Below are 27,316 nucleotides of genomic sequence, written 5' to 3'. Positions count from 1 at the left end.
AGCCGGCAGCGGGCGGCCCGCCGAAAATGCAGGCGCGCCGACCAATCGGGACGCAAGCGCGGCTCTGCGGCCGCGCCCCCCGCCTGCCTTCAGCCGGCGCCGAGACGGGCGATTCCGCGGCGGTTGGCGGGGGCCCAGCGCGCAGGCGCGCGGGAGAATCGCCGCTGCGTTCGCGGCTGACCTCGCTGCTCCTGCGGCTGGCGTGAGATGAGGGCGGGGCGGACGGTAGGTTACTCAGCAAGCGAGTGAATGAGCGACGCTGCCCGGCCCCGAGCGGCCTGGGGCGGCTGGGGAGCGCCCCTCCTTTCCCCCGCCCCGGGCGGATAGCCCTTCGCTGAAGTCCGCGGGGCCGGGCTGGGGCCCTGGCTGCTCCCCCGCAGGAGCGCGCTGCCGCGTCCCCCGGGGCGGGCGTCGTCGGTTCTCCCCGGGCTCCGCGCCTGAACAGCAGTGTAGGAAGGAAGACCTGGGGGATCTCCGGGATTTTCAATAGATCGGCGAGGATTTCGGACTGGCACCTGTTTAACCACAGCAGCAGCAACACCCCCCCCCCCCCGCTGAAACGACGAACGCGCAGAGTGAACGGGAGCAGGTTTTTGTGTGGGAGTTTTGCGTGCGGTCCTCCAAACAAATTCCTGGGCCCAGAATCCTTTAAGTCTCTGATGGAATGGATCTTGGGGTTGTGACAAACACCCGCAAAGTAGATCCGACAGGCCTGAAGTCTGGCCTACAAGGCCGTCTGTCGTCGGCTGAGGCAGCCCTGGGCCTAATCTGCCTCCACTATTGCTTCCTGGTTTGTGTTCGCAGCCACTAATGGCAGGGGGTGGGGGGACCTCTGTGGGTGTATCTGTTTTGGATACGAGGAGCTGTCAGGGTTGTAAAGGGTGGTTGCTGTACTTAACGATAAGAGAGTCTTGTGGCAGCGTAAACACTAACAACTGTATATGCATTAAGTAGATTATGTCAGCTGATGGAGCGTCTATGAAAAGTTATGCCAAACGATGTGTTAGTCTTTAAGTTGCCACAAGACTCTCTGTTGTTTTTGCTACAACAGATTAACCTCTCTGGAAATGGATGTACTTCCAGTGCTCTTTAGGATACACCTAGGACTCATCTATAAAGTATGTTATACCTTGGGACCATAGGTGTGACAAATGAGGGATTGTCCATCGGTCAAAGTGGGACAAAGGGAGGTTAAATTCCCCTTAAAGGGGTGAAATACTCTGCAGTCGGTTATGTATGGCAGTTATAAGGGAGGAGAAAGCTAAATGATATATTGTAGACAAGAAGTTTCTACTAATTACTTAGCCTGAAGAGTATATACTTCCAGAGTTCTGAAATTGCCTTGCTTTCAGTAGCTTATATGCTAACATCTAACACGTTTTAACAACGGAATGACAAAAAGTTTCCTTTTTTATTTAGTGCCTCTCTCTACCTTTTAAAAAAGTTTATCCGAATGAAAATTGCTCTGAAAGGTGTAGAAAACATTGAAATAGTGACTTAGGTTACAGACGTTTAAACAAGGTAAGTTTCACTGGCCAATTGTTGAACTGTACTCAAATGAACCCTAATTAGTAAAAATATTTTTTTGTGGTGTTGGAAATTCAGACCCAAGAGTATTGTTGAGCTCACTGATTTAAAACCAGGAAGTAAAAACTACTTGAAAGTTGTTTGTGGTAAGTGTTCAGGCTACTGGGGAACTATGGGACTAAGGAAGAAATACTGTTACTGTTGAATACTATTAGGGGCAATCCTATGGCTGCTAGTCAGAGGCTAGACGGCCATAGGATATGTCGGTTTCTGGGAACTGACCTTGGATCCCGCAGTCCGGGTCTGTTCCTGGAGAACCAACCTCCCCTCCCCGTGCTGCCTCGCAGGCAGCTCAGAATGGCGAAAATGGGGAATTCCGGGGTGCATTCTGTGGCAGGGAAGGCAGAAATGCCGGTATGACAATCCTATGTGTCATCTGGCAGCCGCTTGCCCCGCTCCACCTTGCCGCAGCTAGACCGCTGAAATCGGCTGTCTAGCCGCAAATGCAGGGCGGCTGAAGCACGAAGGGGACAGTCCCCTCCGTGCTTCTCCTGCCCTGCATTGGATAGGCGGTCACCTCTGAGTTCGGAGGTGGCCGCCTATCCTCACAGGATTGTGCCTTTAGCATACCAGTGACTGCCTCTACATAACAGAACTCCCCCCACCCGTGCAGTTAGCCTTTCTAAAGTTCTACAAATCATAACAAGCTTTCTGATCCTAACTCATAAGGATTGCCAGTATTATAGCAATTAAGTCAATGTATTAATGTTTTATTTTTGCAACTAACTCCTCACAAATTTGGCTTTTCCTGTCATATCCTAATTTGTCCATGGTCTTTCTCACTAACAAAAATATTATCCTTTTATTGAACAAAGATGAAACCTTGGTATTCATGTCAGTGGATAACCCCCTAGTTGAACTGAGGAAGAAATAACTCTAGAAACCAAAAATTAGCCTCCCTGTGTTTTTATTTTTTTAGACTGCAGTCCTATGCACACTCACTTGAGAATAAGTTTCATAGAACTCAATGGCCCTTGCTCATGCGAAGACATGTACAGGAGTGCATTGTAACTGAAAATGCAGCAGTGCGAGAATACAGATTTGATCATCGAGGGTAGGGGATCCTAATGCTTTCCATGTGGGATGATTTTCTATTCAAAATCACCTCCTCCAGCTGCTTTCCCACCTTTAAAGATACAGATCTCCATCCCTCTTTGCCTGTGTGTGGGGGAAAAGACCACTTGGAAAAGAGCACTTTTGATTGGGGAAAAAAACAGCCAGTGGGGAAAGGCTTCAGTATTCCTCCTCTCACCCCCCATCATGCCACTGCTCCAATCAAATATGTGTGCCCTCCATCCCTGCAGCTGCATTTGAGGTGGGTGCGGGAGGAGTGAGACTACAATTACAGGTCTTCTCAATCACACATTGTTTGATCTTTAGTCTTGCTATACCTGCTTGCTGTACCTCCCCCCACCTGCTACATTACTTCCCCCACTTGTCGTAAATATGCCACGCTACCAAAAATTGGAAGTGTTACTTTGAAAGTATAGTGCTTTAAAGAATGTGTGTATTAATGCTATGTTATAATATTAAATGTAGAAATATGCAATCAAGTTTTATAGCAGACTCATCTTAAGAGATTTCAGGAGTGGCCTTACTCCTGGAAAAAAAGTGACAAAAAGTGGGGTAGGGGGGACATAGTAGATGGTCTGTAGATAGTCATCTCAATAGTAGTTTACTTGTTAAACCACATAACCTTGCACAATGTGTCTTCAGAACCTGCATTCCTGGCTTCTAGTGCTATATGACTCATACATCTCTAGAACCTACATTAGGTCTCTGTGCTAGTCCAGAGTTACCTTGGACTGAGAAGTGTAACAGAAGGAGGTTGGTTTGAAAATGTTTTATAGCAGAAACAATTTAGTAACTGCTGAAAAATCTGTGAAGACAGTCTCTGTGACTATACAGGAGTTTAATGACAACAATGGAGAATTAAAATCTCTTGTAGAGACACTTTTAATGAAGTCATAATAGGAGCAAACACATTTTAATGCCATTAGTTTTCCCTGACATTCAGTAAAGGAAAATTAATGGTGTTAAAAAGGGGGGGTGGGGTGGAGTAAAACAGTGAGACTTATATGGCCCCTACTGGGACATTTAAACTTCTGAAACTATTACCATTTACCGAAGAACCTAAACATGAAATGTTACAGAATCTGAGGAAAATCTGTACTCTGTAATAGAAAAAATGTGTTCATGGAAATGACCCTCTGTAGAGATGGTGGCTGGAAGGTAAGCATGTTTATGTTACTTGCTGAACAGTTGCCTTAAATAGAATATAACCTGGACTTGTAGGAGCTTTAGTTGAATAGTTAACTTTGGCTTGAATGAAGTGGCTGGTATGACATCTTTTTTGGATTGACATTCTTACTGAGCCTTTCTCATTTTTGCCCCCATTAGGTATCTCTTCTGGTTCCCTGTAAACGTCTGAAATCCTGTCCAGAATGCATTTGTTATTAATGTTTCTCTTTAACGGAATTGTTCCTTGCTCTGGTGTTAATTCTGCGTATGAGTCAGTACCTAGATTACTCCTGGTGTCTTTTGATGGCTTCAGGGCTGATTATCTGAAGAAATATGAACTACCACATCTCAAGGATTTTATTAAGGATGGTGTGTTAGTGGAACAAGTTACTAATGCTTTCATCACAAAAACATTCCCAAATCATTACAGTATAGTTACAGGGCTGTATGAAGAAAGCCATGGTATTGTAGCAAATGAAATGTTTGATGCTGCTACAAAAAAAAGGTTTTCACAATTCAATGACACAGATCCTTTCTGGTGGAATGAGGCAATTCCTATTTGGGTGACCAACCAGTGGCAGAAAAACAAAACAAGTGCTTCTGCAATGTGGCCTGGCACTGATGTAAACATTCACAATACTACGCCTCGTTTTTTTATGCAATATAGTCCTTCCGTAAGTTTCCAGGAAAGGGTAGAAAACATAATTGCATGGCTGAACAATTCTAACCCACCAGTCACTTTTGCTACTCTTTATTGGGAAGAGCCAGATAAAAGTGGACACAAGTATGGGCCAGAAGATACTAAAAACATGAGTAAAGTATTGCAAGAAGTGGATGAACTTATTGGCTTTCTGGTTTGGAAGCTTAAGGTGTCAAAATTGTGGAAGGAAATTAACATTATAATTACAAGTGATCATGGCATGGCACAGTGTTCTCAGGACAGGTTGATCCAACTGGATAAGTGCATTGACCCAGATAGCTACCAGCTGATAGATAAGAGTCCAGTCGCTGCAGTACTGCCAAATGGTAAGTATTTTCTTAGTCTTGTAGAAGTCTATAAGGCTGGATTTTTAAATATCTTAATTTTTAACAAGCATTCTTGATGCTTTAATATGAGACAAGACCAAAACATACAAAATGTGTGAAATCAGTGATCAAATCTCCCAGTGTTTCTTAAACTTTAAAGTCACTGCTGATGACTGTGCTGGGGACAAGCTCCTGTTTTCTATTCTGAGGAGAAAATATAGGTATCTGTATGTACTAATCCACCCACCCGCAATTACTTTAAATAGAAATCTTTAAAGCACTGTTTGGTTTTGAAACTGGGAGATTCAGGCTGGGATCTCCTGTCTGTTTAGTAGTGGTAAATTTTGAAGTGCAGGCACTTATGACAGTGCCCTTAGCCACACCCCTAAGGAGAGTCCAAAAATGCAGGCATCTGTGTAGAATCCTATCAGCAACCCAGCTAGGGATGGTGGAGAATTTCTCCACGAATCTCCAGGAGGCCGAATGCCAACGCATTCGGCCCCCCGAAATTGGTGGTGAAATCCCCCCCCCCCCCCGGATGGGACTTACCTCCTTCGAATGTCCCTCCCGGCGGCAGGTCCCGGCGGCATTTTGGCGGGGGCGGCAGCCGGTCTTCCGACCCACTGCCGCCACCGCCGTTACAAAATAAAGTAAAAAAAAAAAGTGATAGGCTACGTAACGATTTACGTAGCCTATCACGGCTAGATTTTCAAAGTCAGCCGTGATAGGCTACGTAAATCTTTACGTAGCCTATCACGGGTGACTGAAAATCTAGCCGTGATAGGCTACGTAAATCGTTACGTAGCCTATCACGTGTGTGTGTGTGTTTTACTTTATTTTTTTTATTTCGCGGCCGGGGAGATGGGGCGCCTCCCCCCCGGCCTGAATTTCGGCCGGGAGGGGCGGGGCGCCTCCCCCCCGCCAAGAACTTCAGGGGGAGAACCGAAGCGCCTCCCCCCCACCGCGAAGCAAGCTGCGGGACCAGGTAAGGGACTTTCGTCCATCCTTAAACCCAGCACTAGCCATTTCTTCTCCACCAGGAGTAGATCTTTTGTAAAGCTAATGGGTCTCAATTGCCCATTCAAGACCCAGCCACCCCAAAATATTTAGCATTACAACAAGGAACAATATATTGTTGCTGAGATAATTCATCCCCCCTCCCCCTACTGTGAGGATTTCAGCAAAGCTCAGAAGGAACATGGAAGTCTGAGTGGGGTGATAGATGATGTTAGTATCCCTGTTAATAAAAGTGTTGGTGCTGCATATGAGCCCTGGCTTCACTGCACCGCTACTGTGTAGGCTCTGTGATGAACAAATGTGTTCTAGTGTTAATATGATTAACGTTGGAAACTTCTGGAATAACTTTTTAAAAAAATGGTTGTCACATAGTTGACTGATTTAACAAATGCTAAAATGTGGACTCTACTATAGTTCCCTCTTTCATAATATCTAAAACTTGGAGGCTTATGAGTATCCAATACAGAGCAGGAAGAGATCCTTGCCCCTGCCACTCTTCCCACTGTGCATTTCAGCTAAACGGCCTTTTTTGCCCATCTAGCTGAGGTGTCTCCGAGGGAGAGGGAAGGAGGCTGGAGAGGCCTCGGGATACCGTGTAAGCGGGCCTCTGCAGTCCCCTCCCCGCCCACCACTCTACCTCCTCCCTGAGGTCGTTTTTGCAGGCAGCCAGTTCTTTCCACACCAGCTGCAAGGTGGGTGTGGGTCTGAGGTTGGAATGACGTCTCTGACCTTGGATCCAGGAATCTGAAGTATCCTAGAGCCCCCCAGACTCTGTCTAGGGGCCATAGGATTGCTCCCTAAGTATATTGAAATAGCATAAATGAGGTTCACATTGAACTTGCAGCTTGTAATAAGTATGGAAGATAAACTTTTTATGTTCAAAAGGACAAGATTTAGGCTTTGCAAAAGAGAAAATAAATGGCACATCTTGCTTTACACTTATCTTTTCAGATGAAACATATGTATATAATTTAATGAAAAACTGCAGCCCTCATATGAAGGTTTATCTTAAAGAAGAAATTCCAGACCGATATCATTACCATCACAATAAGCGCATTCAGCCCATAATTCTGGTTGCAGATGAAGGCTGGACAATTGTACAAAATGAGACTCTTCCAAAATGTAAGTGTTTTCCTTTTGCATGCTTACTGTTGGTCTGTTTGGAGAATGTGACTGTTTCATGTGAAAGGAACATAGTTGTGCAGGGCACAAAAGCATGATCACTTAAACATTGGAGTCTTCTGGAAACAGTACACATTCAGACACCTGAAAGCATCAGATCTGAGACTCTTGGGATTCTGTCCCAGCTGGTAGGTTCTGCCTAATTCTGTGTATGCACACAGGCACTTGTCTGATCCGTGACACCCCAGCTTAGTCTAACGTGGGCAGTTCCAAAGTCATCCTTTGTCTTCCTGAACTGAATGAATTGGGTCTCTTTGTGTACCGAAATGGTAGGCTGAAGGCATCTGTCCATTGTAACAGCTTCAGCAGTGCAAGCTAGAGATGGTACTGAACTTCAGAACTGGGGGTGGTGGGAAGAAAACCAGTTCAGAAAATGGTGGGCAGTGAGCCAGACCAAATCCCTTCTGGAACTTTGAGCCTGGCTTATTATTGCTCACCAACTTCTGCAAGCAAATTTACAAACTCCCCACCCCCTAAGCTTTTTCAGAGAGAGTTTGGGAAAACATTGACTGGGTTTGCATGATCAGGGAAGGAAAATAAGCCTTCGTAGAGGGTGCGAGGCAGGTGGGTTTACAAACCATCCCAGAACCCATGGCTTGTTCTAGGGTTGCGGGGTGGTTTGTAACCCATCCCCGCCGTGCACCCTTGTTGGGTTCAAGCGACACGACAAACCATGCTTGGCGAGTGTAGTTATGATAATGATGCATTACATGACCAGCATGAGAAAACAAGCTACAGTGGCTTATTTTCCTTCCCCAATCATGCAAAGCCAACCATTGAGTTTATCCAGTGATTGCTAAAAAAAAAACACCCAAACTAATTATGAAGTTATCTGGGATGGGGGTGGGGAGGGAGAGATTGCTCATTACTAGTGGTAATGGGCAACTAAACTGCCCTACCATACCTGCTTTTTATTCAGAAGTGAGTTTACAGCCATTGATCATCTCTGTTGTAAAGAGATTCTTTAGTGTGACATTTAAAGGAACTACTTCCTTTAACTGCTGCCCCTATGGTTTGCCATCCTAAATATGCAGTCTAACTTGACTTTTAGCAGCTGATACAGGTCAGACAGGGTTAGGCTTCCTTTTCCAAGTCTGAATATGTGGCCTCTCTTCAGCTGAGAAGGAGATAAGGAATGCTTTATACTATTCCTCCCACAACTAGGGTGGCCAGGTTTCAAGTGAGGTGTCAGCGCTCCTCCACCTTTAATAGTTGCGTAGAAGAGGGAATTTCAGCAGGTGTCACTTGTTTGCATGACAAACAGCACCTGCTGAAATTTGCTTTTCTACACAGCTATTGAAGGTGCAGGAGCCCTGTCAACTTCTGCATCTGGCCACCTTACCCACAACCCAGAAGGGGTATTGGGGGGGTGGGGATGGAGGAGAGAGAAGTGTCAGAAACACATTGCTGCCTCCCTTGCAAAGGAAGCATTACCTTCCTTTGGGTGAAGAGGTTTCACATTGTTTTCCCCTGTGAGGCCCTGGGAGTGGTTGGCAAGATCTGTCAGACCCAGGGCCAAGTGAGGGGTTTATTAACTCCCTTGCTTTGCACTCAACCCTTCACAGTTAAAACATGTATCCCCCGCAAGATAGTGATCACTGCCGTCACTCCAAATAGGTGTTTAATACTATCAGTATTTAAAAATCAGTAGTTTTCTAGCTTCCCATTTGGCATTGGGATGTGCCTCAATTCTCATATAAACTATGATTTAAAAGGCAAAGATAATAATGCTTTGTTACTTGGTTTCCAAAAGTCCTTGTTCATTTCAGCGGCCCAAAATAGTTGCGCAAATGTTCCCCTGGCCTGCAACAACTCTAGGCATATGCCCTTTTGTTGACATCAGCAAAGAAGGAGAGGGATGGAGAACTGAACTTCCTAGGTGACTGAGGGGACCCTTTAATCATGAGAACATTCAGTATTGGGTAAAAGATTCCACCCCACTGGTGACCCAGACCATTCCGTACCTTAAGCAACAGGCTTGTGAAAACCCAGTCAGGAAGACTTATGCTAATAAGAGTTTTGGTTGCCCATGCTAATGAAAGGTAATTTGATCTAAATTTAGCAATTTAGGTAGAACTATAGTGGCTTAGGCCCTTAAAGCTGAAGAATGCCTGCTGGGTTTGTTTTGTTGTTTGATCACACTTGTGGCATGACAGCTCTTATCAAGCAGTGATACTGCAACATCCAGAAGCTGGAAGTTTGGGGGTGAGAGTACTGGACCAATATTTATTTATTATTCTATAATTTCTACACTGCAAAAAAGCTGCAGCTGTCTGGGTGGTTCACATCTACAGCACTCTTGTCACTATCATCTCCAGCACTTTTAGGCACTGATGAAATGTCTTTGACTCATGCTCAGTGTGTTTGCACAACACAACAAGCACTGAGAGGGAGTTGGATATGCAAATTGTCAGCCACACGCACCCCACAGCCTAACTGTGGGTTAAATAAAATCGTATTATAATTAAATAACACATGGTGGGCTATTGTATTGCACGAACTGGTTTGCCCCATCTCACTATAAATAACAAACATACTTTATTATACCTGTATTTTTGGACATCTTCATAAAGAGATGTGAGGAAGTATAAAAGCTATGCAATTCATTTGCAATTCTAAAACTTGTTGTATACATTAGTGTTGGGAATTTTGTGTAGGGGAGAACTGTCTTAGGGACTTCAAAGTCAATGTATTGAAGGAAAATAGCTTTAAGAAGCTGCAGCTTTATATTTTTCAGGATTACTAAAATTTTGTAGCATGTTAAGAATTCTTGGATTATTTTTTCTTCTTCTCTCTAGTAGGAGACCATGGCTATGATGATGCTCTTCCAAGTATGCACCCATTTTTGGCAGCTCATGGACCTGCTTTTCGCAAAGGTTACATACAAAAAACAATTTGTACTGTTGATATTTATCCAATGATGTGTCACATCCTAGGTTTGTCACCCCAACCTAATAATGGCACCTTGACCAATGCCAAGTGTTTATTAGCTGATCAGTGGTGCATAAATGTCCCTGAAGCCATTGGAATAGTTATTGGTGTCTTTATGGTGTTAACTACTCTGACGTGCCTTATAATATTAATGAAGAACAGAGTGCCTCCTCTGCGTCCATTTTCACGACTGCAGCTTCAGGAAGATGATGATGATCCTTTAATTGGATAACGTGTGCTGACTTTTGTCTTGAAAACTAGGCACGATACCTTAAACTTACACTGGGTAACATCTTATGATGTGCTTTTATAAAGATCCACCCAGATGAGTGGATCATTTGTCTCTCTGAAAATAAAATGTTGAATAGAACCTGTTTTCTAATGGAAGAGACACTTTATTCAGTTAATAAAGTAACAAGATTAAAGAGAATTAAATATTTGCACATGATTATGCTTGCATTCTCTTCATAAAGAACTCCCTGGAGATACCTCAACACCTGAAATTAGATGAAAACAATTTTGTACAGTAAGGAAGTTCTTTAGCTGGTATATGATGATTGTGGAAATAGTTCATTCTTTTTCTTGTAGTCAGCACATTGCTGTAAGAAGGTTTAGGGAACAGCTGTTGCAAGGCTGTTTTAATATTAGAGACTACTGGAAGCAGGATGCCACAGTTCTAGTCCTTAGCACTGTGTATATTATACCAGTCTCTGCAAAGTGAAAATACAGTTTAACCCACCATATTAGAAAAATGTTAGAGTAATGTCAATATCAGCAGTAACAACCCTCAAACAGTACTGAACGCAAAAAATAGCCTGTCAGACTGCTCATCTAAATTTGCCCCAGAGCAGTATTTTTAAAGAGCTACTGTCTGAGCACTTTCTTCCATAATTGTAAGCTGCAGGCTGATTTAAACGTTACTTATCGCTTGTGGTTGGATTCAGAAACATCCAAAAATCATCAGATTAGTAGAAGTGCTGTGGCATTAAGTGCTTTGGGAAGCAAGGAAAACCATTTCTCCCAAGAAAGGTTTTAAATGTTTGGTTTATTTCTCTTATTTACAAACTGTAAACTCAAACTACTTTAAAAAGATTATTCTCTTGAGTGACTCTGCTCACATAACTGGAAGCCAGAGTTACTGTCAATGGACTAGAAAGTAAGCATGCTCTTGACTTCTGTAAAAAGAGAAACAACCTTTAAATCCTTCCTATGAGTGTGTCACCTTTAACATCCAGGTTTTATGTATTAAGGATATGTATAGCTATGCTACACAAGTTTGATAATACCTCATGGACTCCTCCAGGTTTTGACCCATGTTACATAGCTGCATGTAACATAGCTATCAGGAGCAGTTAGGCAAAACAAAACATGTAACATTTTAAATTTAATACTCTAAGTAATTAATGACCATCAGGAAGCTCAGCAAATAAAATGAATAACAGTTCACCACATTTAAAAAATCAATTATCCAGAGAATATCTATTACACCCCTTACCTTCTCTTCATTTCTCCTAGCATGATATAACAGCCATTATCTACTTCAGCCTTCCCAACTTGGTGCCCTCCAGATGTGTTGGACTACAAATCCTAAAATCCCCAGCCAACACCAGGAGGGGCACCAGGTTGGGGAAGGTGAAGCTAGCTCATAGGGCTGTGGGATACTCTTACTGAAAATGCTCTGTCTTTCTTCGGGATGGCTACGTGGACAATATATCCTGCTAGCAAGGATACATCTGAGGTGATGAAGGGGAAAAATTCTAGCGATGAGCTGTATTTTGAATTGTTTAAAGGGATAGTGCCTTTACCTGGATATTTATATGACTTGGAATTTTATGGAAAAGTTCTTTATGAATTAAAAATGCTTTTATATTGTTGGTTAGTTGTGTTTTAATATAAAGTTACCTTTAGGCTACAGTACTAACAACACTGAATTCATTCTACAACACTTGCCTGTAAAATACCAACATTTAAACAACCTGTGGTGGGTTATTGTTTTTTTTAATCCTTTGCCTTTTCCATAAGCTGGTGCCTGAAACTGGATAATAGGAAAGATCCAATCTGCATTTGAGATACTTCCCTTTGTAGCTTTCTTCACCACTGATTCCGAGGATGCGCAACCCTTTTTCCTGATCCAGATCCAAATGGATTTCAGAAGTTGGTAGCAGGAGGGAAAATGTGCTGCACAAAGGAGTAAAATAGGGCCACATCACTTGTGTTTGAGGAGAAAAAAAGCAATTTCAGGCTCTTCTTGCATCATTCACAATATAGCTTTCCAAACTCTTATAAGGGACAGAACAAGAGAATGGAATGAATGGATAGGCCTGGAATGGGAACATCGTACTGCTATTCGGGGTAATTTTCCCTCCTGCTAGCCTAGCCTTGCTGTGTTATATATTGAGGGCTACCAGCTTGAGGGCTACCAGCCCCTATAGCTTGAGAATTTGTTAGTGATATAGTGGGGAAACACTCTGTCTCTCCAGGATACTTACTATAAACTGTTAGGAGCTTGAACAAGTCAATTCCTCCTCTCACTTGTCATCCCATGTGTGAGTGAGGGGAGGAGGGAGACCTGGTTCACATGTAAGAACCCTGAGTATGGGTTGACATTATGTGCAGACCCTGTGCTATGGTTTAACTATGGGTTGTTAACCATGAACAACCTAGAAACAATTCATGGTTGTTGGGTTGCTGAACCTATCTACACGCTACTGAGGGTACAGTGGGAAAGAGGGCTAAGCTGACCAGCTGTGGAGAACACTGCTTACGGATGGATTTGTAGTTCAGTTGGAATTATTTTTGCATTTTATATATTTCCTTTTATCCTTCTGTTAGGATAGTGAAGCAGAGGATAACCTATCCTAACAGTTTTGGAGAAGTCACTGTGGAACCAATTGTCAAAGTCTAAAATAGGCAAGAGCTGAGCAGCTTAGGTTATCAAATGCCCAATCAATAATGAATAGAACTGACAGACAGCACCATTCAGGTTTAGTATGTATTCCAAAGACACAATAGAACAATCCTGCAAGAAATGTTTTGATACAAGAGGGTCTGTAATCTGCCAGGCATATTCAAATGGTGTCTTAGGATGCTTGTTGTGAGGGTCATGAATGTGTGCATTACTCCAGAAGTTCCACTTCTGATTTTCTGGCTGCAATGAGTGTTTCATTTTCCCCTCTAGAGGTTTTTAGGACTACCTGCCACCTACTCTCCTCTTTGAGCTAGTCATCTCAGTGAATCTAAGCTGAGCATGAGAGTCGGTATATGGTAGTATAGGACATACCATTCATAAGCAAACCCATGGAATTTTTATATTAACACAATAGATTCACTAAAAAGTGAGAATACTTTGAGCTGTTACCAAATATTTTTAAAAGAACTCTTAAATTGCAATCCTAATACAGTATGTACTAAACCATTTCAATCATATGCATCTAGCATCAGAGAAGAAAGAAAACAATAATAAAATCCTAACACTGAGCTTTAGTGATTTAGGTGTTTTCTTTCTTATAGTAGATTTCAAGTGAATGTGAACCATGTTTGGAAATAAAACCTGCTCTGAAGAATCAGGGTAACAGTTTTGGGGTGCTCCTGTATCTAGAATTGCTCCTAAGGATGCCCAGGTGGCTGCTGTGGCCAGGATTGTTTTTGCACAGCTTTGGATGGTGTGCCTTGTGGGGGAAACTGGGGAACCAAAAGGGAATGAGAACCACCCCCGCCCGAAGGATGAGGCTGGTGGTCATGTATCTGAAATCACTTTATTCAGAATGTGTATACACAGGTAATTCACAAAGGGACTACAATTTGGGAACAGGATACTTGGGCTTTTTAAGGAAAACAAAGTTCATAGTAAAAATATGAAGAGACTTTAGCCAATTAAAAGCTTACATATGTTATCTATATCCAATTACATTAGGGTTGGGGGTGCTCATGTGTGCATCAATGCTCCCTAACCATAAATACACCCCTAAACACAGCTGGGTCACAATGATCTGCAAATTCTTTCTGCCAGGCAGTGTCTTGTCTCAGTAGGGGATGGGTTTGTCTGCCATTGTCCTCATGAGATAGGATTTGGAGCCTCCTTTATCTGTTCTCAAGATCATTTATTCTACCCTCTTACCCATTTCTTTGTATCTTGTTTTCCTCAGCTACTCCATTACAATATTCTCTGTATTTTTCCATCTTGGAGACTTTGGTTCAGGCCTGACACAAGGCCTTTCCTCCCACAGCCTGCTATGCTCCTTCCAAGGAAAGATAGGTCTGACCACACATGCTTTCGTCACTTCCAGATTAGATTACTGCAGCACACGCTACATAGAGTGAAGAGTGTTCGGAAACAAACTGGTGCGAAATACAGCAGCAGAATTCTTTCTGACATATGCTTTTCAAACCATATGCTGGCCTTCAATTAATTGCACTAGCTCAATTTAAGGTGCTGGTTCTTGCTTGCTTGTTCGTTAAGTCATGTCCGACTCTTTGTGACCCCATGGACCATATCACGTCAGGCCTTCCTGTCCTCCGCTCTCTCCCAGAGTGTGTCCTAAATGGTTTCAGTCCAGGTTAATTGAAAGACCACCTCTTCTCACATGAACCTGCCCATAGTTTATGATTATTGTCAGAGACCCTGCTTTTTGTCCCACCACCTAACTTTTGGTTGGTGGGAACATAAGACAGGGCCTTATTTGTCTCAGTGCCAGGTTATGGAATTCCCTCCAAAAAGAACTTAGACTAGTGCCATTCTTGATAGCTTTTAGGTGTGCAATAAAAATGTGTTTACAGTCAGGGCCAGAAATATTGGAACAAAGATAACCGTTTTGGCAGTTGGCCTCTGTACACCACCACATTGAAGCTGAAAGGAAGCACACCTAGATGGGAGTGAAGTCAGGACTTTCAGCTGTAATTCAAGGGGTTTGACAAAAGTGGGGCACTACCCACTCAGGAAGGACAGCCAGTGGCATGCACACACACCCCATCATTGGTGGCTCATAAGTAATGGAACGAATGGCTGACAAGCAGCTGCATGGCCAGGGGGTGGCCTGTTTCCTGGGTGCCCCATGACCAATCAAGCAGATAAATGGCCTGGAGGTGCTTCTGAGTGTTACATGTGCATTTGGTAGCTGTTCCCTGGAAGTCACAACGTGAGGTCCAAAGAGGTGTGCATGCAAGTGAAGGAGGCCATTATTAGGCTGAGGAAACAAAATAAACCCACCAGAGAGATAGCAAAAACATTGGGAGTGGCCAACACAACAGTTTGGAACATCCTGAAAAAGAAGGAATTAACTGGCAAGCTCAGCAACAGCAAAAGGCCTAGAAGACCACGGAAGACAACTGAAGTGGATGACCACAGAATTCTGTTCATGGTGAAGAGGAACCCTTTCACAACATCTAGCCAGGTCAAGATGTTGATGCTCTTGCAGAGGTAGGCATGTCATTGTCAACATCTACAGCCAAGAGACGGCTTTACAAATGTAAATACAGAGGCTTCACAACAAGGTGCAAACCACTGGTAACGCTCAAGAACAGACAGGCCAGATTAGCCTTCACCAGCAAACACCTAAACAAGCCTGCCCACTTCTGGAATAAGATTCTTTGGACTGAAGAAACCAAGATTAACTTGTACCAAACTGATGGGAAAAGTATGGAGAAGGGAAGGAACAGCTCATGATCCAAAGCATACCACATCATCTGTCAAACATGGTGGAGGCAGTGTTATGGCATGGGCATGTATAGTTGCCAATGGAACCGGGTCACTGGTGTTTATTGATGACCTGACTGCTGATAAAAGCAGCAGGATGAATTCTGAAGTGTATAGGGCTATACTTTCTGCTCAGATTCAGCTGAATGCTGCCAAACTGATAGGACGCCACTTCATATTGCAGATGGATAATGACCCAAAACATACAGCAAAAGCTACCCAAGAGTATCTCAAGGCAAAGAAGTGGGATGTTCTTCAATGGCCAAGTCAGTCACCTGATCTCACCCCAATAGAGCATGCTTTTCACTTACTGAAGACAAGACTGAAAGCAGAAAGACCCCAAAACAAGCAGCAGCTGAAGACAGCTGCAGTAAAGGCCTGGCGAAGCATCTCGAGGGAGGAAACTCAGCATTGGGTCATGTCCATGGGTTCCAGACTTCAGGCAGTCATTGACTTTAAAGGATTTTCATCCAGGTATTAAAGGCGATTCTTAAGTGTGAAATGATGTTGGTCTGTTCCATTACTTGTGAGCAACCAACGATGGGTGTGTGTGTAGGCCACTGGCTGTCCTTCCTGAATGGTTAGTGCCCCACTTTTGTCAAACCCCTTGAATTACAGCTGTAAGTCCTGACTTCGCTCCCATCTGGGTGTGTTTCCTTTCAACTTCAGTGTGGTGGTGTACAGAGGCCAACTGCCAAAACAGTTATCTTTGTTCCAATATTTCTGGCCCTGACTGTATTTCGTCTGGTTTTCAAGGTATTTAATTAGAATACTGAAGCTTTTATTCCTCCAGATTTCGCTTTTAATTTTTACTCTTAATCTTTGCTTAAATGTTATTTAAGTTTTAAATTATGGAGGGTTCAATCCTATGGGGATAGTCGGCCACCTCTGAACTCGGAGGAGACTGACTATCCAATGCAGGACGGGTGAAGCACAGAAAGGATCTTCTCCGCCATGCTCCAGCCACCCTGCATTTGTGGCTAGACGGCCAATTTCAGCTGTCTAGCTGTGTGTGTGTGTGTGTGTGTGGCGGATGGCACATAGGAAGCGTCGTACCAGCATTTCTGCCATCCCCTTCCTGCTTCCAGGAATACCCTTTTCCCCCCCACTCTGCGCTGTTCTTACAAGCACAGAGCCAGGGACGAACCACGCCATCTATAAGGTGCCAGGGAGGCGGTTTTCTCGGAACTGACCTTGGAGCACTGCTCCAAAGTCAATTCCCAGGAAACAGAAAATCCTATGGCCATCTAGCCACTGTCTAGTGGCCATAGGATTGCGCCCTTAATGATTTTATTTTACTGTACTGTAAACTGCTTTGGGGCCCTTGTTTAGGGCTGAAATGTGCTCTAGAAATACTCTAAAACAGGAGATGGGTAACTTGTGGCCCTCCAGAGGTGGCTGGACTGCAACTTCCATCATCCTTCACCATTGACTATGCTGGCTATGGCTGATGGTAGTTGCAATCCAATCACCTCTGGGGGGCCACAAGTGACCCACTACTATTCTAAAATATTAGAGAATATTAGAGACAGACAGACATGTGATGCTCTGACTTGGATTCCTGCACTGAGCAGGGGGTTGGACTCAATGGCCTTGTAGGCCCCTTCCAACCCTACTACTCTATGATTATATGCCTCCTATAAATATTCCTAGATATCAGAGATCAGGAGGGAGGGGGCATGGAATCATCACGGAGAGGTTGTGTCGCCACATAACATGACAACCCTGCTTGCCCTTCTTCAAAGTTTCAGTATGTTAGACTCTGCTACATTCCTCTACTGCACACACTTTATAACCATTTTTCCCTTTGGGGGTACTAGTTCAAAACAAGGTGTGTATTTTAGGGGGAAATCTTTCCATCTAGTTTTGTCTCAGTGGAGGAATTCCAGGATACAAATGGTGTGAGAGAATTTGTGCAGATTTTATCTTGGATGGGTTAGCTGCTTTTTATCTTGTGGGAGGAAATATTTATTTTTTAATATCAATCAGATGAGTAGTTTGTCAAGTTTTCAGACTACCAACTGAAACCATCTAAACTTAACAAAATTATTTTCCTTGATATATATCTCAATACATAAAAGCACAATTCATTGGAATAAGCCATGAAACTGCTGTTAAAATTGAAGATCAACAGTCATACTAGTTTAAGTCAGTTATTAAGATCCCTGAGGGGGATGTTATAATTAGTTACGGTTTCTGTGCATAAATGCAATTTGAATGCCACTTGTTCAAGCAAGTTACTTATTTGATTGTATCTAATTGCCTCATTGGTCTTGTCACATCTAAATTAACATTTAAAAAGAAACATTACATACAAAAAGCAGCTTTATTACTTAATAGCTGTACCATTTCCTTAGAACATTCATTATCTTACTTCCCCATATCAAACAGCCATCCCATGACAGAATGCCTATGAGAATTAAACTTTTAATATCTTTGTAGAAAATATCTAAATGCAGATTTCCCATTCAAACAGTTTTATAGCATTATGCTTAGTTTAAAACAGCCACATAAGAACTTAAGCCGAAATATAGGTGCTACATTAAGTGCATTTGAGAACTGTGTGTTCATTTACCAGCCCACTATTAATCCATACTTTGCATTTGGTTTTGTGTAGTTTTGTGTATCTTTGAGGCCCAAAGATTTGGCTTGAAAATGGCAGCACCCACAATTTCTACCCTAGCATCAGTGGGCGGTCAGTGAGCCACCCACCACACCCTGAAATATACATAAATATGAAACAGACTGGCTTGGAGCCTAATTTTCCTTACATTAATAGAATTCATGGAACAGGGCTTTCCAACTGCCTCCTTTCCTCTGCAACCCCCTAAAAGTTCTCCTCCTAGGGGTTGGAGGGCCTTTGGGAATGGTGTGGGATATAGTGGGGAAGCAGAAATCCCCCCTCTTATATGAATGGAGGAGCGATTGAGGATCCAAGTCATTGCGAATGTACTACTAAGGACACAGGACAAAAGGAAAATAATACTTCGATCAAAGGGAGAGAGCTTGTGCTCTTCCAGGATAAATTTAAAACAAAAACAAGATACTAGAACACATTTAAATATTATGTACAAAGCTGTAAATTTGTAGATATATACAAAAGAACCTCCTATCCTTTCAAAGTTGTAAATATAGGGCCTAGGTAAAAGTTGTTATATCTATTTTCTAGTCATTTTAACTAGGTGCCAAGCCTACTACTGGTGCCTCAGCTATGCAGGCACCATTATATATATTATAGCTATATAATACACTATGCAGTCAGTTGCCTTAATTTTCACTTAAATGTTAACAAATTGTATGCCACTGTCCTGTGCAGCTGCTAACAAAGTGGACAGCATAAGGTGTTGGAAGAGAATTTCAAAATAGTCTCCTTGAAGTGCTTTTTAAAAACTATTAATATGAACAATGATTTGATTAAGCCAGAAGATATAGAAGGAGGGCTGGACTTAGAGCTTGCGGTACGAACAGAGATCCAGTGGAAGCTCCCACTGTAAGAATGTGAGGGAGGAAATTTTTGCCAATTCCACCTTCCAGCTCACGTGCGGCACCTCCCACATGGTTACAGGAGATCCCATAACAAATCTGTCAGTTTACTGTCTACTGTTGCTGCATGTCCTTGTTTACACACATACGCAGACTCACATGTGCCAAGATGAATGTGAGAATAAAGAGGTCTTTTCTAGAGGTGTAGCATACACACAGCAAATGTATGCACAGTGTTTCAACAAAGTGGGAAACATCTACTTTAAAGTGGAAAAAATAGGTCACACAACAAAGTAAAATGGTGCAGATTTTAGTTTTAACGTACACGCAAGCTGCAAGACAGAAAAGAAGTGTGGTTAAGGCAATTTCAGCAAGTTAAGTAGCTACAGCGCCTTCCCCTCTCCGCAGAACCCTGAGGGGGCCACACCCCTCTCCCACTAGTGTCCGTTACCACAGAATCAGGTTCCTGATAGCTTGCCAAACAGCTGTTGAGCAGGCTGTCAGGAGCCCTATTCTGCAGAGAAACAGGATGCACAGTATCTACAGAAACAGTGATTCCGCTGGGAAAGAGGGCATGTGGGGAGCGTCCATCATGTTTCCCCAGCAGAATCACTGGGATTTGGGTGGTGCAGCAACAGCAGTGACTGGGGGTGAGGGCATGTGTTGCCCATCCCTGTTTTAGCACATGAACCGCTATACTAGTTCCAATAGATCTAGCAAGGATAAAGGGAATGTTTGCCATTAAGGACAGGAAGGAGGTTTCACAGAAATGGCAAAGCAAAGTTTGCACCAAGGAAAGTTTGAGTACTGGTGAAAATGGGGGGGCCATGAGGGCAAAACAGATAGATGTTAAGGAGGAAAGAGAAGGAAATAGAGCTGAATCATTTATAGCTACCTTGTTCCAGAATAAGGAACACAAGGGAACTTGCTTCCTGGCTGGTCACAGATACCTGGAAATGCAGTTGGCACTGGCTATCCTCAGGTCTCCCTCCCAATTTTGGGTTATAATTCAAAATATCACAATCACCATGTGATAGTGGGATGCACTTTGTTATAAAATTTGCACAGGGAAGGCAAGAATGGGTAGAACAAATGGAAGTTTAGCCATTGTTAGAGGACCCCAGGACCACTGCAATTTGGTTTAAAAATAAAATTGAAATGGGAAAGCCTTAAAACAAGCCTTTTCCTTAGATCCTCTCTTCTCTGAGGAAAATAACAGAGAGGCAAGGAGACTGGGCAAGAAAGGGAACTAGCTAAAAAAGCGTGGCTAAGTAAGTGGTTGTATCTGTCTCAGGACTCTCACAGCAGCTTCCACAATGTGCTTCACCGGGGTGATGTTCTCTCTGGAATATACAAGACAACATGGATCTCTGAGCAAACAGTGTAGCAAGGTGATTCAAGAGAAAGGAAAAGGAACTCTTGCCCTAGAAACATGGGCTGGGCACCAGAGTAGAGCCAGAGGAGTGCTTAAAAGGGATCATGCTGAAGTTGAAATGAACATTTTAAGATTGGGGGAGATACAGCAATATGTAAAATGAAAGAAGTGGTAAGGTTTTTAGGTGTAATTAGTAATGGCAAATGCAGACCATGTGATGAGGGTTTTTTTCTGATGGATCTACTCCATCATGATTCCAATATCATCCAATTAAAAGTTTCATTGACCAAAACAGACAAATACTTGAAACTCTAAGTCCTTTTGAGAATTTGTTGCATCAAAATAAGTCTTTAAAAGGAATATCATCCTACACACACACACGAACACAGATAGAATCATAGAATCATAGAATAGTAGGGTTGGAAGGGGCCTACAAGGCCATCGAGTCCAACCCCCTGCTCAATGCAGGAATCCAAGTCAGAGCATCCCTGACAAATGGCTGTTCAGCCTCGTCTTGAACTCCTCCAGTGTGGGAGAGCCCACCACCTCCCCAGGTAATTGGTTCCATTGTCGTATTGCTCTTACAGTCAGGAAGTTTTTCCTGATGGTCAGCCAGAATCTGGCTTCCTGTCACTTGAGCCCATTATTCTGTGTCCTGCACTCTGGGATGATCGAGAAGAGATCCTGGCCTTCTTCTCTGTGACAACCTTTCAAGTACTTGAAGAGCGCTATCATATCTCCCCTCAGTCTTCTCAAGGCTAAACATGCCCAGTTCTTTCAGTCTCTCTTCATAGGGCTTTGTTTCCAGTCCCCTGATCATCTTTGTTCCCCTCCTCTGAACCCTCTCCAGTTTGTCTGCATCCTTCTTAAAGTGTGGCTCCCAGAACTGGACACAGTACTCCAGATGAGGCCTAACCAGTGCTGAGTAGAGGGGAACGAGTACTTCCCGGGATTTGGAAGCTATGCTTCTATTAATGCAGCCCAAAAGAGCATTTGCCTTTTTTGCAGCCACATCACTTTGTTGGCTCATATTCAGCTTGTGATCTACAACAATTCCATGATCCTTCTTGCTTATAGTATCGTTGAGCCAAGTATCCCCCATCTTGTAACTGTGCATTTGGTTTCTTTTTCCTAGGTGCAGAACTTGGTATTTATCCCTATTAAATGTCATGCTGTTTTCTGCCCAGCACTCCAGCCTATCAAGATCACTTTGAATTTTGTTTCTGTCTTCCAGGATATTAGTTATCCTACCCAATTTTGTGTCATCTGCAAATCTGATCAGCATTCCCTGCACCCTAATCTTTTCAAATGTATCTCTTGCCTCCTTTTGCCATAGGATTGTATCAGTTGTCTTGATCAGTACAAATTTACTATTCCATGGGCATCTCTACATGAGGCTTTTATTGTGCATTCGTGACAGGTCACTAATAGACATTTTCGGGTCCTTTACATCAGGGGTCCCCAATCCCCAGGCCGCAGTCCGGTACTGGTCCATGGCCTGTTAGCAACCAGGCCGCAGGGGTGTGTGAAACCCCCTTGCCTGGGGTCCGCGGGGGGGGGAGGCGATCCATCCCCCCCCCTCCCGAATCCTCACCGGCCCTGCCAGCTCCATTCCACGGCAAGTCCGCGGAGCTGCCGGCCGGCTCTGGCCGCTGGCGGACTTCCGGCCGCTGGGGCGCAAATGGTGTCCGCATAGTGGACACCATTTGCACCCCTGTTCTTCAAGTAATAGGCTATGTAAATCTTTACATAGCCGATTATTGCAAAGAATAGGGACACAAATGGCGTCCCAGCAGCCAGAAGTCTGCCAGCGGAACCCCCACCCCACCCCGGTCCGTGGAAAAATTGTCTTCCACGAGACTGGTCCCTGGCGCCAAAAAGGTTGGGGACCACTGCTTTACATGACACTGTCAACCTCCAGGGCCTCTCCCATGCTTTGTGACCAATATCACGGCTTTTTTTCTTAATGGGGATAATCCACTATTTTCTCTATGAAGCGTGACAATGGCTGCGTGTAATTGAGCAATTCCGCTATACCACAGTCCCATGTAATGGTTGTATAATGAAACATATAGAACTTGCAGAGAAAGGAAATCTCTGAAAAAAAGGCACATGTAAGCACGTGTAAAGGAGCTGATCTTAATCCCACAAAGAATCCAGAAGCAGAAGCCCTGGTAACGGTGCAGGATAAAACCCTGGTGTAGAGAAGCCCCATCTCTGTATACAGTAGTAATTAAACAACATTTAGGGTGCAATCTTATGCATGTTTAGACAGAAAAAAACCCTACAGCTCCCAGCATTCCCCAGCCAGCCATGCTTCTTCCTTTCTAAACATGCATAGGATTGCACCCTTAGTCATAGAACTCCTCTTGATATCTGATCTTGAGTAGCAATCTAGGGCCTAAAGTTTCTTCACTTATCCACAGGAGTATGCCTATTAAAAACTGCTATAATAGCTGAAGCCATATGACTATATCCTGCACCAGTTGCTTTCTGGGAAAGAGGTCTAGAGAGTCAGATATTGCCTTGAAACATATTTACTTACTTACTTAAGTCAAAGATGGGAATAAATGTGAACTGTTTGTTCTTTCTAGTGGGTAACCATGGATTACAACATGCTACCAGAAATGCATCCTATCCTCTTAGCTCATGGGCCTGCCTTTAAAAAGAACATCACCAAACAAGCTATGAATTCCATAGATTTATATCCCCTGTTGTTTCATTTGTTGGGTATTAGCCCGCTGCCCAACAATGGGTCGCTTGTCAATCTGAAGGATCTACTTGTTAGTGCAGTCCCAAAAGAACCACAGCATAGAGACTATCAGCAAGAATCATATGCCTGTTTCACAGGAGTTTTTCTTGGCAGCATACTTGTCTTTGTTTTTCTTCTAGTGTTTATAAAGCATTTAAACCATAGCCACATACAAGCCATGTGGGTACAACATGGTGAAATAGCTCAGCCATTACTTCAAGCTTAACACTTAAAACAAAGTCACAGCATCGCTTTTAGATATCCTTTTAATCTTTGTTTATATGGAGCCTTCCTAGAACTGTGTGTACATGGATAAACAAAAGCATAACACGACAGAAAATCTGCATATTAGCTTGTGTAGTGTTACAGGGACTTCAGATATGCTGGCTTTCTTTGCACATGTAGTTTGTGCTTTGTACTTTTATTGGCATCAACCTGACACCATGGCTAAAGAATCCATTTTGTTCTGGAAAAGGATGCAAGAGCCCAGTGGCTTGAAGGCTGCCAGTAATGAGGAGAGCCTGGGATAGCTGCAAAGGGGCTAGAAACGAATTGTCTATCTGTGTCTTCTGATTAAATTAAAGGGAGTTACTCCCATGGAACTGCAGATACATACAAATACTTACCTTTCAAGTTACCAGCCAGCCACACAATCCATGAGGGAGCCTGAAAATTGGCTGTGGCGGGAAAATATGTTCCCAAGATAGATCAGATGCCTAGAGTACTACTTGTACACCCCTTGTGATACCTTTTATTTTGTATGCCTCCATCCAACTGTCTTCTATAGTATGGCTCCACAATATTCAAGTTAACTAGCCTAAACCCATTCAGGTGGGGAAGGAACCACCCTAAGGTTTTCTTGCATTGCACAAACTATTGATCTCTTTGTTGTATCCCATCCTGATTCCAGCCTCAGAGCCAGTGACTGGGGTTGGACTGGGTAGCGGTATTATCCGAACCCGGCAAGGTGTGCAGTGGGGTTAGCTTCCAAACCACCCTGTAACCCCTACAACAAACCATGGGTTGCAGGGTAGTTTGGAAGCCAACCCCACTGCGCACCTTGCCAGGTTTGGACGTCTCAGCAACCTATGCCACAGTGAGGATAATTAGGGAAATAGTGAGCACGCAAGTGGCACTCTTGGGGTGTGGAAAAGAAGCCATTGTGGCATCTTTTCCTCACTGACTGTCTGGACTTTGCCACTGAGACCTTTGTACTTTTTGTTTTGAAGTCTATAACTGCCCTTGAGTTTGGGCATCCAGTACCTTTTCTTGGGCCGTGGCATGGATAGGATTGGCACAGGGTTCATTCAGCTCTTACACCCATTATGCTTTTTTCTCCTGGGAGAGCACAATCCTATGGCCCCTAGACAGCATCTGCGGGGGCCATAAGATAGTTTGGATTCCTGGATCCGAGTTCTGAGACAGTGCCTTGACCTCAGACCCAGAAGTCAGACTTAGAACTCTCCTCCCATTGCAGCTGGTCTGGAGAGAACCTCGGTGAGGCAGGAAAGAAGGCAGTTCTGTGGGCAGGGAGGGAAGGAGACTGGGGAGGGTGACTTATAAAGAATCCTCCGGCTTCCCCAGCTTCCTTCCCTCTGACCCGCAGAGCCCTAGCTAGAGAGGCGAAAAAGCCAGGCTAGCAAAAATGCAGAGCAGGAGGAACATGGAGGCAAAGGTAGCCTCCATGCTACTCCCACTTTGCATAGGATGCTGATCAGCCTCCCGATAGGATTATGCCCATGGTGTACTTAATTTTTTATGCTTTCTTCATAGAAGTTACACATCATGCATCTAATTAATACTGAAAATGATATGAATTATATACAGCCAGTAGGAAAAAAATCAATATAACACACTGTAAATATTATAAATAAACCTATCTAATTGCCATATAAAATATTGCAACAAGGAAAAACTCTTATACTTACCAATATCAAAAGTGTACCTTAATTTCATAAAAGAAATGAAAGAAGACTAACAGAAAATTTTCTAATTTTTTGTTTGCTGTCCCCCAGTCTTATACATTTCGTTAGTTTAGTCAGTTCTGCAATTTTCCAAGTTTTCAAGTACCATTCTGTAAATAAGGGGTGGAGGTGCTTCTCCACTTTTGACCTACCAAAAGTGCCAGTTAATAAGTTCCAAGTTAACTCACTCTAGATCTGAAGCAAACCTCTCTAAATAGCCTAACAGAATTATCAGGTAATCTAAAGGTATAGACCACACGTGCTATCCATGAAATTGTATTACATGTATCCCTCCAAAAAGCTGCAGTCTTTGGGTAAACGCCAAATATAAGGGGCAGGATTGCAGCTTGAGATAAATAGGCATATGGTCAAGGAACACCTAATTACTTTGAATGAGTTCAATCTCCAAGGCCAGATGAACTGTATCCTAGAGTAATAAAGGGACTGGTGGAAGAACTCTCAGAACCACTGTCTATTATCTTTGAGAAATCATGGCAGACGGGTGAAGTGCCAGATGACTGGAGGAGGGCTAATGTTGTCCCTATCTTCAAAAAGGGCAAGAAGGAGGCACCTGGGAACTACAGACCAGTGAGTCTGACATCAATCCCTGGGAAAATTTGGGAGCAGATTATAAAGCAATCAGTCTGTAAGTACCTTGAAAACAATGCAGCGATTACTCGAAGCCAACATGGGTTTGTCAAGAACAAATCCTGCCAGACGAATCTGATCTCATTTTTTGATCAGGTAACCTCCCCTGTGGACTGTGGGAATGCTGTGGACATAATATACCTCAGCAAAGCTTTCGACAAAGTTCCCCATGATATCCTGATGAGCAAACTAGCTCAAAGTGGGCTAGACGAAACAACTATCAGGTGGATCCACAGTTGGCTACAGAATCGGACTCAAGGAGTGCTTATCAATGGGATCTTTTCAAACTGGGGAGAGGTAACAAGTGGGGTACCGCAGGGCTCAGTCCTGGGCCCAGTGCTCTTCAACATTTTTATTAATGACTTGGAGGAGGAGGTGCAGTTATGTCCGTTAGTGACCAATCACGAATGCACAATAAAAGCCTCATGTAGAGATGCCCATGGAATAGTAAGATTGTACTGATCAAGACAACTGATACAATCCTATGGCAAAAGGAGGCAAGAGATACATTTGAAAAGTTTATAACATTTCCACACAGTGCCATCCCAACAACATTAACTGTTAGATTTATCTACAAAAGCAATAATTCACCTAGATCCCTACTAGGGATAACACATTTCTAAGAACTGTTAGATTACTGAGAACTGCAAACCTCTCTACAACAAGATAAAACCATCTAAGGGTACAATCCTATTGAGATAGACGGTCGTCTCCAACTTCCTCTGAAGTCTGAGGCGACAGCATACCCAATGCAGGGCGGCTGAAGCACAGAGGAAAGGATTCCTGCAGTTTGCCTTAGCGCAACTTTGGGGAGGGGGCAGGAACGGCGCTGAAGACCGCATGTGAAGCTGTCTAAAACAGCTTGCGCCGTCTCCTCCCCTCCCCACCCCCAAGAACACCCGCTTTTCACCTGTCCATGCTCTGTGTTACGAGCACGGACAGGCATGGAGGGGCCTGTCTGCCCTGGCGACATGGGGGAGAGGGAGGAGAGCACAGTTTCCCAGCTACAAGCTCCCAGCACTGTCTATGAGCTCAGATCTGGGAAACCAAAAAAGCCTGTCTCCCCCAGACACTATCTAGGTGACACAGGATTGCTCTCTTCAGGTTAATTTGGACATTATTACCATAACTACTAGATGCAAACATATCTTGCACTTCTACTTATTCACTAAACAAGTTGCTAACATTCAGATTTCACCCACTGTCAAAGAGTCCCACATTTCATGACATCATTCCTGAACACCGACTGACTGCAACAGAGTTCTGTTACATTATTAGCTGAACAGCAGAAGGATGAATAATTCCAGAATTGCTATTCACACTAGCAGTGTGATGTGAAAACTGGCTTGTTTCACTGTTTTTGAACGACTGCAAAAAACTAACCTCAGTTTGCTAGCTGTTAACAGTGTTCCATATAT

General features: G+C 43.5%; 1 protein-coding gene across 5 annotated transcripts; it reads left to right on the top strand.

Annotated features, from left to right (window-relative positions):
- The first annotated feature begins 116 nt into the window (after positions 1-116).
- ENPP4 (ectonucleotide pyrophosphatase/phosphodiesterase 4) lies at positions 117-11,858 on the top strand. Of its 5 annotated transcripts, none has more exons than XM_084821937.1 (5): positions 117-225; positions 1,420-1,521; positions 3,988-4,854; positions 6,823-6,993; positions 9,852-11,858. In XM_084821937.1, the coding sequence occupies exons 3-5, from the start codon at positions 4,032-4,034 to the stop codon at positions 10,214-10,216; spliced, it is 1,359 nt and encodes a 452-aa protein (XP_084678063.1). In that variant the 5' UTR covers positions 117-225; positions 1,420-1,521; positions 3,988-4,031; the 3' UTR covers positions 10,217-11,858. The 5 variants fall into 5 exon arrangements, with proteins under 5 accessions (XP_084678063.1, XP_084678053.1, XP_084678073.1 ...); XM_084821927.1 differs by having other exon boundaries at positions 117-790; XM_084821947.1 differs by lacking the exon at positions 117-225 and adding an exon at positions 1,042-1,118.
- The last annotated feature ends 15,458 nt before the right edge of the window (positions 11,859-27,316 follow it).

The sequence above is a fragment of the Heloderma suspectum genome, chromosome 1, assembly GCF_057233095.1.
Source record: "Heloderma suspectum isolate Gila_16-S chromosome 1, 16-S_ref, whole genome shotgun sequence".
In the NCBI taxonomy this organism is placed as follows: Eukaryota; Metazoa; Chordata; class Lepidosauria; order Squamata; family Helodermatidae; genus Heloderma; species Heloderma suspectum.
This window is presented reverse-complemented; position numbering and strand designations above follow the sequence as displayed.

What these genes read in the sequence shown, in the direction of transcription:
- ENPP4 (XM_084821937.1), top strand. Translation starts at nt 4,032, where the DNA reads ATGCATTTGTTATTAATGTTTCTCTTTAACGGAATTGTTCCTTGCTCT. An exon ending in CGCTGCAGTACTGCCAAATG is followed by an intron (nt 4,855 to 6,822) that starts GTAAGTATTTTC and finishes TTATCTTTTCAG; the next exon opens with ATGAAACATATGTATATAAT. An exon ending in AAATGAGACTCTTCCAAAAT is followed by an intron (nt 6,994 to 9,851) that starts GTAAGTGTTTTC and finishes TCTTCTCTCTAG; the next exon opens with TAGGAGACCATGGCTATGAT.